Source organism: Nematolebias whitei, chromosome 10 (assembly GCF_014905685.2).
Source record: "Nematolebias whitei isolate Nwh7 chromosome 10, NemWhi1, whole genome shotgun sequence".
Classification (NCBI taxonomy): Eukaryota; Metazoa; Chordata; class Actinopteri; order Cyprinodontiformes; family Rivulidae; genus Nematolebias; species Nematolebias whitei.
This window is the reverse complement of record NC_056507.1, coordinates 15,633,468-15,646,114: the sequence shown is the minus strand read 5'-3', so window position 1 is coordinate 15,646,114 and position 12,647 is coordinate 15,633,468. Positions and strand designations below refer to the sequence as shown.

The 12,647-nt window shown below is 37.5% G+C and overlaps 1 protein-coding gene across 1 annotated transcript in view; it reads left to right on the top strand.

Annotated features, from left to right (window-relative positions):
- Positions 1-3,471: 3,471 nt before the first annotated feature.
- The window catches only part of mlycd (malonyl-CoA decarboxylase), a 19,141-nt gene continuing 9,965 nt past the window's right edge, over positions 3,472-12,647 (top strand). Inside the window, exons 1-2 of the mRNA XM_037682699.1 lie at positions 3,472-4,031; positions 10,259-10,371. Of these exons, the coding sequence (XP_037538627.1) occupies positions 3,492-4,031; positions 10,259-10,371 (653 nt within the window). The 5' untranslated portion in view covers positions 3,472-3,491. The remainder of the gene's footprint in view (positions 4,032-10,258; positions 10,372-12,647) is intronic.

Below are 12,647 nucleotides of genomic sequence, written 5' to 3'. Positions count from 1 at the left end.
AAAATGCAATGCACAAGCAGATGGACATCATTTAAATGTAAACCTAAAGTGTGTCATTAAACAAGACTTCTAATGTCTGCATTTTTTAAAATAAAGTCTTTTCTAGCAATCAAAACCAATAGCCATACAGTAAAATGCCCAATAAAAATGAAAGCATAGACGTTAGAAAGGTTTTCACTGTGGTTGTAAAACATTAGGAGCAAATCTTGAGCTGTTTAATGGACCACTTGTCAAAACTATGAAGTGATATGTGCCCAACTGAGGCTGCCAAGAAAGTGTTTGATGATGAACATAAAACACTCAGGTTGACATTATTTCTACACTGATTGTGGCAAGGAACTGCAACACTGCACTGTAATCATTAAATGAGCTGGTTACAAAAAAATAATGTAAAAACTTTATAAACAAATCTTTGTTCTTCACTTTGCCAGCAGATGATTATAAAGTTGTGATCCCAGATATCTTCTCTGTAGCTTCTCCAAACAAGTATTTATTTAACCTTTGTAAATTTGACAGATAGATGTTACAGTATCTCACACATACTACTAAAACCCGTCAAATGCAGATGCTCCATTGTTCAGATGTTCAAGAATAACATCAGTATGCACATACAGTACAAAGAACCCTGCAAGCTTTTCAAATCTTTTGGTCAAAAAAAGAAAATTGTTGTGCAGTTGAAAAGTCTGTTTCATCACATTTCTTTGCAAGCAATATTAAAAACATATAATTAGTATAATTACACTCATTTTATCAAGCAGAGTAACCCTCTGGGTCTCAGCAGTTTTTGGAATAAAAATGCCTAAATGTGAATTTCAAATATTTAATAGATTGAGATTCTTCTTTTTATTATTATGCACATATCTGTTTAAAACAAGTTATTTTTATTTAGTGAAATAGTTGATTTGTCAGGGGTGATGGACATTTTTAAATAAAAAAAACAAGAACGTGAAACTAACCATCCATCCATCCATCCATCCATCCATCCATCCAGCCAGCCAGCCAGCCAGCCATCCATTATCTTTTACCACTTCTTCTTTTTAAGAAAAATACAAATTGTTTTTTTTGGAAATTCTTCTTTTTCTTTTGGCTTTTCCCTCTTCAGGGGTCATCACAGTGAGCCACCCTTCTCCATCTCACTCTTTCCTCTGAATCCTCTGTCCTCACTCCAAATACCTCCATGTCCTCTCTAACTGAATCCATATATCTTCTCTTTGGCCTTCCTTTTTGTATTTTTCCTGGTAACTGCATTTCTAACATCCTTCTACCAGTATACCCACTGTCCCTCCTCTGGACATGTCCAAACCATCTCAGTCTGGGCTCTCTAACTTTATCTCCCAGTTGTTCAACCTGTGCTGCACCTTTGATGATCTCATTCCTAATCTTATTCATCCTTGTCACTCCTAAGGAGAACCTCAACATCTTAATTTCTGCCACTTCCAGTTCTTTCTCCTGTCTTTTTTGTCAGTTTCACTGTCTCCAGAACATACAACATAGCTGGTCTCACCACTGTCTTGTAAACTTTTCCTTTGACCTTTGCTGACACCCTTTTGTCACAAATCACTTCTGACTTTTCTCCACACACTCTGCCTGGACTCTCTTTTTCACCTCTTTACCACACTCCCCATTTTCCTGGACAGTGGACTCCAAGTAATTGAAGTCTTGCACCTTTGTGACCTCTGCTCCTTGGAGCCTCACTGCTCCACTGGCCTCCCTCTCATTCATATGTACTCGGCTGATTTCCATTCCTATTCGTTCAAGTGCATACCTCCACCTCTCCAAGTTCTCTTCCACGTGTTCCCTGTTCTCACCACAGATCACAATGTCATCTGCAAACATCATAGTCCTCAGGGGTTCCTACCTGACCTCATCTGTTAGTTGGTCCATCACCAGAACAAACAAGAAGGGGCTCAGAGCTGATCCTTGATGCAATCCCACCTCCACCTTGAAGCTATCTGTCACTCCTACAGCACATCTCACTGTTCATTGTCCTCATACATGTCCTGTACCAGTCTAACATACTTCTCTGCCACTCCAGATTTCTTATACAATACCACACTTTCTCCCTTGGCATCATATGTTTTTTATCAAAACCACAAAGGCACAATGAAGTTCTTTCTGACCCTCCCTATACTTTTCTATCAGTATCCTCAAAGCAAAAGGCAGCCTAACCTACTATTTGAATTATGCTGCATAAATTCTATGCACATGTTACAAAACCTTTGAACATGTACACTGCTAGAGGTTTTGTCATCTATTATAAATGTATTTACTAAAAACTACTCAGGTTCCTGTTTTTAAGGAGCTACTTCAGAGGGTCTGAAGAACCTCGGGTGACTCCAGAGCTACAGGTTGCAGAGCAGTGGGAGGACAGATTTACACAAGTGACTTTAACAAGGTCCCAGATGTGCATGAAAGCACTTGCATTAACAGTTAAGTCTTTTAAAAATAATCTCATATTTTTTCCCTTTGTATCCTGTCACACTGGGCAGCATGGTGGCACAACTGGTAGAGCTGCTGCCTTTCAGCGAGCAGGTCCCTGGTTCAAATCCCGGTTCAAGGGCCTTTCTGGGTGGAGTTTTCATGTTCTCCGTGCATGAGTGAGTTTTCTGCAGGTACTTCAGTTTCCTCCCACAGACCAGAAACATGCATGTTAGGCTGAATGGTAACTCTAAATTGTCCCTAGGTGAGGGTGAAAGAGTGAGTGTTTGTTTGTCTCAATGTGGCCCTGTGATGGACTTGCGACCTGTCCAGGGTGTCCCCCGCCCCTCGCACAGTGATTGCTGAACATGGGCACCGGCGACCCCCGTGACCCAAAATGGAAGAAGCGGGTAAAAGATAATGGATGGATCCTGTCACACTTTGCCTATTTTAACATAACAAAGTTTACATCTCCACGTGAATGGGTCAATGCACACTTAAAAAAAAAAAAAAAAAACTTTATTGAACTATTAAACAACATAACAGAACACAAGAACAAAATAACAAATGTCAATCTCAAATTACAATATGATCTATATAAACATGTAAAAAAAATCCTCTGTCATAAGGTCAATATATATATATATATATGTAAACAAGTTAAAATATTCAGCACAAATTTAATTTTAAGTAACATTATTAGTATCAGAGAATTAGCAAATAATATGATAAAAATAAAATCAAAACCCAGAACAATTCATCCAACATTAACTACTCAAATAAGTTGTTAGAGGGCATCTGAGCGAGCTGATAATATCTGTTGTTTTTTTTTTTAATACCGTCTAATGAAAGTTTTAATATCTGTGGAGTTCTTGGTTGAATACAGACCGTAACGGCGTAGACTTGCCATATATGCATTTATGTATATTGAATTATAAGAGGGTCAACGCACACGTGAATGAATAGACGTTGTTATGACAACGGTACTGTCACTTTAAGAAACCCGGAAGTGTTTCCCTGTGTTTACTGTTGGCTCGCGCGTTCTAAACGGACAGCTGAGGACGTTCCCTGACATGATATCCAACCGTGTTAACTGGGCTGTCCGAAGTAGTGTGAGGTGCTGGAGACAACGAGCTGTCTGTAATGTGGCTCTAGAGGCCGTGAGCGTCAGCCGCTGCTTCTCTGCTCCATCTCGACGCGGCGTCTCGGACATGGAGGAGCTACTGGCCAGGGTCGTCGTGCCGTTGCCTTCGTACGAAACGCGAGACAAATCCCCACCTCCTCCCGAAACGGTTTGCTTGGAGTTTATGCACTACTACAGAAGTCTCGAGAAGGAAGACAAACTCGACATCCTGACCAAACTGTCCCAAGAATACGGGGTGGATCATAAAATGGTTTCGGAGCTCTCTGTAAAGCTGTTGGACGCTCAACTGCGAGACTTGGCGACCATTCTGCAGGTTGAGGACAGGCTCCGGTACAGTTTGACGCCCCGTTATAAGCAGCTGCTCAGCCATATAAGCAGGGTCGAAGGTGGGGTGAAGTTTCTGGTGGATATCCGTGCTGATGTGCTTGAAGTGATGTCACTCAAAGCAAGCGAAAGCCCGCACATCAGGGTACAGTAATGTTTGTTTTCTTGAAGTACGGGTGCTTGCATGGCTCAAATCCTGTCATACGCGCTTATGCAGCTACTGAGCAGTGGAATTTTTCAGTTTTGAATTTTTATTTTTATTGGCAATAAAAGTGTTAACAAAATGAATATCAACATTATAAAACAAAATGAACAAGACAATAATGCCAGGGGGTTATAAAGCGAACACAAATACATCCATATACACATTTAGGAGTTTTTCTGTTTGATAATTCAGCTGTAGCATGCAAGTGTCAGCAGTGGCTGAGTATAGCTGCTTACACAACTAACCTTTCACATACTGAAGCCTCCTCTCTCCTGTCACGAGTCTCCCCCATTAATCACAGCTGCTGACACTGACCTTTACCCTAGTTTACATTTTTTTTAACAACTAGACTTGTATTTATATTTATTGCATTTAAGATAAGAAACTAAATCAAATCATAGGACTTGCAGTCCTTGAAGGAATGCATATCGCCCACTGCTTTTCATACCAAAGTTAAATATTAAGATGAGCTTATGTTGAAATATGACAATTGGTTAAACCTTGAAAATATTCTGCATGATCTCTAAACTTGGATTATGTTGTGAATGACTCTCAGCAACTACCACACCAAACTTTAGCTCAATATCTGTAAAAGTCAGGGTCAGTTTGTTTTTATTTAGGCTATCTGTGGTTTCTATATTGAACCGGAGTAACTCCAAAAGTTAAACAGTTGTAGATGTATTGTATGAGATATTTTCTTAACAGACAGGGTTGACTCCAACATTTTAAGTAAAAATGTTGTACAATGCATTGCACGTGAAGCTTGTGTTGGCGATGATGCTTTGCAACAACCAATTTTAGCTGATCGTTTTAAAAATTGTGTTTTCCAAGGTCAGTTGGCTGTGACAGCCATTTTGAAACGACGAGGTCAACAGTTTATCAGTTATAGATGTGCATCCATTGATTACGTGCTGACAATTTCATTAAAACACATCCAGTGGTTCACAAGATATTTGACTAACAAATATAATTGATTCCACTAGTTATTGGGGAAGTTTGAACCACAGATCTTGTGCTCTGATAAGTTGATCTACACACCAACTTTAATCTTAATATCTGTGAAAGTGACTAAGTTTTTGTTATTTTTGCATTTGTTGAGATCGCTTTGCTGTGGCGGCCATCTTGAATTGGGTTAATTCCAAAAGTTTATCACTTCTGAACGATTGATTAAAATCCATTCCATGAGATGTTTTGCTAACTCTACAAATGGACGAGCAAAGACACGGGCGAAAACATTATTGCTCTTGCGCCTTAGGCAGCAGGCAGTTTTTAACATTGCAATTTAATGAACAGAACCTGAGTCAGTTGAATGGCTAGTCATTTTATTAATCTCTTTGTTTTTTTTTTTTTACATGATATCAACTCATCAACTTAATTTCCACAAGTCCAACCCCAAATTTGCAAGTTATTTTGACCATGATGTTTCTCCTTAGCTGGCAGCCACTCATTATTGTCTTCGGCTCTTCCAACTACCTTCGGCTGCAGCCAAATATTTCGCATTTTGACTCATCAGTCCAGAGCACCTGCTGCCATTTTTCAGCCATTCTCGGCTGAACAGATCCACTGATCAGGGATCAGTGCTGCCTATTGGTGTAACTGAAAAACCCGTGTGTTTAAAAAAATGACTCCAGAAATGTTTAATTCAACACATGAGCAGACAAGAACTACTCTACTGTAGCAGCAAATTGAAAAAAAAAAAAAAGCTGAATATAAATCAGGCATGTAATGAGTATTTTGAATGAATCCTTTGAAGACAAAGTGAAAATAAAATTGCTAGAAAAGGTAGTGGAAAGGGAAAACTACATTTCTATCACAGTTGGAGACATAGCTCCTATGGTCTTTGCCCCCTTAATAGCACAATTTTTGGAGACTTATTTAACAGAAAAGCCAGTTTCGTGTACCTCATTGTTCAGTCAAATATAATTACAGTTTTCATGCAGTCCAGCAGCTGGTGTAGTACTCTGTGGAGGTAGAATGAAATACAAAAGTTTCAGTGGTACTTTTTGTTAGAACACAAGTTTCTCCAAAATTTCTCTCTCTTTTTTTTTCTTTTTTTTCCATAAAGCTCAAACCTATTTAGATAAAAAAAAAAAAAAAATCTGTTAGTGGTCAAATTCCTGTTGATGAATTTACAATAGAGATCAGAAGAAAAGATGCTGATCAAAATAATCACAAAACAAATGAAAAAAATAAATGCACGTGTTGACCGTGACTTTTGTATGGTGCACTTAAACAGCACACGTTTATATACAAGTCAGAAACTCTTAATGTTTTAAAGCTTTCTTTGCTTTAAGTGCATTTTAAAAATATTTTTCTCAATTTTAATTTGTCTTCTTTTTTAATAATAATAATAGTTGTAGCAGTGTTTGTTTGGAGCATTTGCAAAATTTCTTTTCAACTACTGCCCAGATCTTAATCAACCGTTCAGAAAATAATACAATAATACAATATAATACAACTTTATTTGTAAAGCACTTTAAAAACAACGCTCTTGGCCAAAGTGCTGTACTAGGCCTGTCGCGTTAAACAATAAATCAATTAATCGCATGATGAATGAAAATTATTGACGTCATTTTCATTTATCGGCTTTATCGTTTCTTCGTGTCTCTCTTTCTACTGGAGACGCTGGATGACAAAAGGCTCAACTCCGGTGCTCTTCACTGAGCCCTCCCTTTCTCTTTTCTTTTTAAAATCTGTTTTAACCTTCCAAAATCACATTTTTGCATTGTTTAAAGTAGCTAAGCTGAGAAGCTAAGCTAACAGGCCGACCTCAGGAATAATAATAATAATAATAATAGTAATACATTTTATTTATATAGCACTTTTCTAAATACTCAGACGCTTTACATGAGAAAAAAAATCATAATGCATAACAAATAAAAACACAGTAAAACATTTAAAAATGGCAAATTTAAACATTAAAAGCAATTTTAAACAGGTGGGTTTTGAGTTCTTTCTTAATAGTGGAGAGATCGAAGCAGGCGCAAAGCTGTTGGGGCAGTGAGTTCCAGAGGGTGGGGACAGCGACGGAGAAGGTTCCGGCTCCCCTGGTTTGGAGTTTGGTCCTACAGCGGAGAGAAGGCGGACAGCAGAGTTTTGAATATATTGCAGTTTGTTTAAAATAAACCTCCATCTTGTCGAAGCTCCAAAATTCACAGTTGAAACCCGTGCCTTTGTGTAAAAAGTTGTTTTTCTCTGCAAAAAAAAAGCTGAGAACTTCTTTACTGATTTTTTTTAATTAAAAGCTTTGTGTAAAAAATGCTATGCTAAAGAGGTCAAACCACACCGAGCGTCCGCCATATCACCATGTCAGCCCATGTCACCTCTTCCATTTTTCTTAGACACGCTGCTCAACTATCCATCCTTTGATTCAGTCTTATACTGCCATCATGTGGTCAAAAAAGGTACTACACTCCAAACAAATCAACATTTCTTCTAAAATTTGACAATTAATTATTGTTAAATTTCAAACAATATTATCGTTTAGCGCAATAAATTTCTGAGACAATGAATCGCCCAGCAAAATTTGTTACTGTGACAGGCCTACTGTACACCAACGCGTACAAGCAAGCATAAAAACCATAATCACTAGTTGTGCGACTTAACTTGTTTAGTATTCGGAATCAACCCAATTCAAGATGGCTGCCACAGCTAAGCAACCTTGGCAAACACAAAAATGACTATAATCTAAACAATTTTACATATAATCTGTGCCTTTGACCTGGTATCAGTGTGTTATTAAGTGCTAGTCATCGCCTAATGCTATTTTCAAGCGACCTGTATTGAACCATATATTATTTCCTTCTCCTGGTCTGTTGAATTTATGTATTTTTTCCTGCTTGGAGGTGTTTAGATGCATTTAATCTCAATATCCCACTGAGAGCTTCTATAGCTCGTACAGGTCTATAGGCTTCCTACATAATCCCTATACGCAGTGCTTACCACCTTGATCTTGGTGGTGCCCTTCAATCTTTGCTTTTATTGTTGTTATTGCCAGAATTGATTGAGCTAAAGCGAGGAAAGGTCACGTTAAATATTACGCTTTTTAGTTCCAGAATTGATGGTTTGTGCATATTGGCTGGGTGGGGGAGGGGGGCTAGCAATCAAAGTGCAATGGATTATCAGAGTAGAACAAACATATCATCAAAGACGGAGAGAGAGAGAAAATAGGAATTATACGGTTGTAAATTTACTGCAGTTTGAAATGCACAAGGCTGCTGTTTTGTGGTTCTTGCAGGGATGTAATTTTGAAAGTTGTTGTCCATTAGTCTCTTGCTCAGTTAATTTAATATTGATGTTTCTTTGCCTACCTTCAGGCTTTTCATTCTTTGTCACCACAAACTGAGTGGATAAAATGTAATATGTCCCAAGACGTCATTTTTGTTTGGCTCCTCCTCTACATAAAGCATAAAGCATCTGTGTGACTATTTTTTCCTACAGACTTTAGCTCAGCTGGCATGCTCCCTACTAGAGTAAGGGTCTCTTTCTCTGGTTTCCCCTGCAAACACTTGGGCAGTCATTGGTCATTTAATCTGTGTGCAGACAGCTCCTTCCAGACACTGCAGTTTATCAAACTCTCAATAATCACACAATAACTGCAGCTCAAGATAAAGAAAAGTCCTCGTTGCAGAGGTCGTATCTCTTACCATCAGCGTCACAATGTATTGATACAGCCAGTGTCCAACAGTGCTGCTTCATTCTCTTTCTAATAGTGTGCAGGGTTTTCTTCTGTAGCCTTTCCCTTCTTTCTCCAATCTCTTTCCAGCCTTTTGCTTTTGATCCTTCCATTTCTAAAGACTTCATCTTCTCCGAGGTCAACGAAATACATATCTCGGTTTGACCTCCTTTTTGTGTGGTTGAAAGTTGGTTTCCCGAGGCAGCCGCTGCTTTACTCCTTTGGTGTTGCTGGTTTCTCAGCAGAAATGGCATGCTGGGATTATCGTCCGTAACAGATTTTTTCACCTCGGGCAGCTTGAAGAATACAGAGACACACACATATGCCATTGCATAGGTGATGGGAAGTTTTGCTGAACTTTTTTCTTTGCTTAGGGTCTTTTTCTGGTTTAATAGGGCCTGCTGCATATCCATGGATTAGAAATTCTAATGTTGTTAGTTTTGGATTCGATAGGTGTTCATTGAGAATTCTCCTCGATTATCTTTGCATTATGACTCTTGTTGGGCTTGTTTGTATTAGCTATATTGATTGACAAGCCAGTATTAAAGGAAGCCTGCAGAGAAGTCATCCTATAGAAGAAAAAAGTCAGCATGAGCTGTTTTTATGTGCTCGAGCGTGTGTGCTTGTTTGTGTGTTTGCAAGAGATTTGCTTTAAATGAAGTCTGACCTTTGCTGGAGGACAGGCTGCTTTGAAATGGCAAGGTGTTTATTGAAGTGCCCCTTCGACGCCCATTGTGAGCCCCCTCAAATCACTATTCATAATGTGTAAACATTCAAACAGCATACAGACAGCCTGGAGACCATACAGTCAGCACAACGTGTAAGATAAGGATATGGAATTGTTCGTTTCCTACAGGCAGTTTACTGTCACTCAGTAATATGGCTTTTTAAAAAGCTATTTCAATAAAACTGGTCTGTATTTATAGCTCTTAATAGAAACACAGAAAACTGCAATTGTATTTTATAGTTTTTTTTTCTTTAAATGATACAAACTAAACTTGTATTGGTATAATAAAGACATTTCCTATCGTGCTTACATCTGATGATCTTCCTTATTCACTTATTTTTCCCCAGGATTTGAGTTTTACCATATTTTTCAGACTATAAGGCACACTTAAAATCCTTTAATTTTCTCAAAAATAGACAGTGTGCCTTATAATCAGGTGCACCTTATGTATTAATTCTGGTTGTGCTTACTGACCTCGAACCGATTTTATCTCATACACGGCACTCAATAAAACAGGAAGTGTTCCTGTTGTGGTTTCGTTTCGCTTAATGTGTCTTATAATCCAGTGTGCCTTATGTATGAAACAGACCCGTTCATTGATATTGCGCCTTATAATCAGGTGCGCCTTATAGTCCGAAAAATACGGTACTTTCATTGACAGAGCAGCTGCATACCGCTTCGTTATTACCAAAAGTATTTAAGTTATATTTGAATTTCAACTGGATTTGGATGTGTGATTCTGAAAGATTTGATTTCCTCCCTCAGGAGCTGAATGGTGCTCTGAAGAGCTTACTCTCCGAGTGGTTCTCTGTTGGTCTACTCCGACTGGAGAGAATCACATGGCAGTCCCCGTGCGAGGTCCTACAAAAGATCAGCCAGTAAGAGCAATCATACAAGCACTTTATTTTTTGCAAACAGGCTTGTCCAGCTGTCCTGTGCCTGCCTGAATGTAGTACATGAGTAAGAAGCAGATTTAATGCTTAATTATGAAGAAAACTTCCTTTAACTAGAATATTACTTTTACTAGTCCAAGTAATCAACATCCACTTTGAATATGCATTCCTCTTTTGACTAAATTTATCCTAGAAATAATAAAATAATTTTGCAACTGCAGGAAAAAACTCATACGCTGATTCATTTATTTTTTTTAACTGATGAAAATGCAAAAAACATTTGTTTTAGATGTTTCAATATAAATTCTTATCTAGTTTGGGATATTTTGCCCAAAACCACAGTTACTTGCCATTTTTAACTTTAGACAATTTAGCTTTAAAAATTCATATAAGTTGTATTAAAAGTATGGGCTAATACAGTAGTCCCTCATTTATTACGGGGTTTTGTAGTAATTATTATTATTATTATTATTATTATTATTATTATTATTATTATTATTATTATTATACTTTTTTAATACCTATTTTAATTTAGTTTTATTTATTTAAGTGAAAATTCAGCTCAATTAAGTTGGGATCTGGCGATTGACACAGCCATTGCGCAATGTTTATTTTATTTAGACTTCTATGGATTTGGAGAGTAAAGAAGAATATTTTGAGTCACTTCCCATCTATATCATTTATAAGTGCCCAGTTTGGAACTGTATTTAGATAAATCAGAGCAAATAATATATTTCTGGGAGCTCAAGAGTTTCTCTGACAGCATTTGTTCTCAGCCTCATGGCTGGTAAAAAAAAATAAACTAAAATGTTGCCAGAAGTTAATCTTTTAGTTCATTGACGTATCAAACAGCTGCGTAAAACCTTTAGCTGCACGTTGTTGGCTTACACATCCAAATCAAAGGAAAAATCAAATCGAATACTAAACTGAAACACTTGGAACCAACTGCAGTTTTTTTTCTGCTGCTTCACTGATGAAGAAGAAATGATGGAAAACCCCACACCTGTCCACAATTCAGCCTTTGAGTCGTCGGTTCAAAAACATTATTAAATAGCTGGATTTCTTATCCCTCTTCTCCATTTTGATGAGCCAAACACAAACGCTGCAATTAGCAGAGCTCCAGCTCCACCACCTGAGCTGCCGTCGCACGGCCTGGATTCTGGATGCCCCTGAGATCTGAGTGAAAACACAATTTTTATAAAACTGGAACTTCAAAAATAGGCTTGTTCAAATTCATTGTGTTGACTGTTATATTCTTTCATTAGGAGCTGAGTTTCTTGAGACTTTAGATCTTTTTGCAAATGAAGTTGATGATTTTTTTGGATAAATCAAGAATGCAGCCTGTGACTCGGACATTTTTTGAGATGATGTGTGTTATTGGTCTTAAAATTAAAAACTCAATAAGGACCTCCACAGGTTCAGAGTGATTATAATGTGTTGCCACTGGTTTTACATCAGAATTTCATTCTAAATGTGTCCGTTTCTGTCCTGTTTTGGATCTGGAGTAGTCCATGTTACCAATAAAAAATTGAGATTCCAAATATTTGACTTTTGTGTGCCCTCATACTGAATGGTATTTCTGCTTTAAGTCAAGAAATTTAAAAAAAATATGCCATTTGGAAAGAGGTAACATGAGTCTTATGACCTGTACTCATCCATGCAGTGTTATGTTGGAATAAAAACATGGAGGAAATGCACCAGGACTAATTAATTCTCTGCTGCTTTACAAGAAGTAGTTAATTAAATCTGCCAGCTGCAGTTGTTTTAACCTCTAAAACATGGCTTTAGCCCCCCTCTGTCTGAAGTCCACACATAAGACCAAGCGTATCAAAAATGGTTGTAGGTACATGTGCATAAATGTTACAAGCATAGGTGTAGGAACAGTTATTTGGAGGGGCTTTTAGAATATATTTAAGTTTGGGTTAAAACATAGTACAATTCTCCACACCCTTATAAAGAAGAGTAATAAATTATATATGTGGAGAAATGCACATTTGAAGTGCTGTGCCCTGTTAGAATATGGAAGTTCACAATTTGTTGTTTTATATATGAAAAGCAAATTGTGTATTAAAAACAGATTTGTGGTCATTGTCCTATTTCCAGTAGGTGTATAACTGTTGAATTTACTGTTACGCTCATAGCTGCCACAGTTTGTAAACTGGCTATCAAATTTAGTATTGTAATGGTGGACATTTTTCTCCACTTTGTTTTGCGTAATAATAATAATAATAATAATAATAATAATAATAATAATAATAATA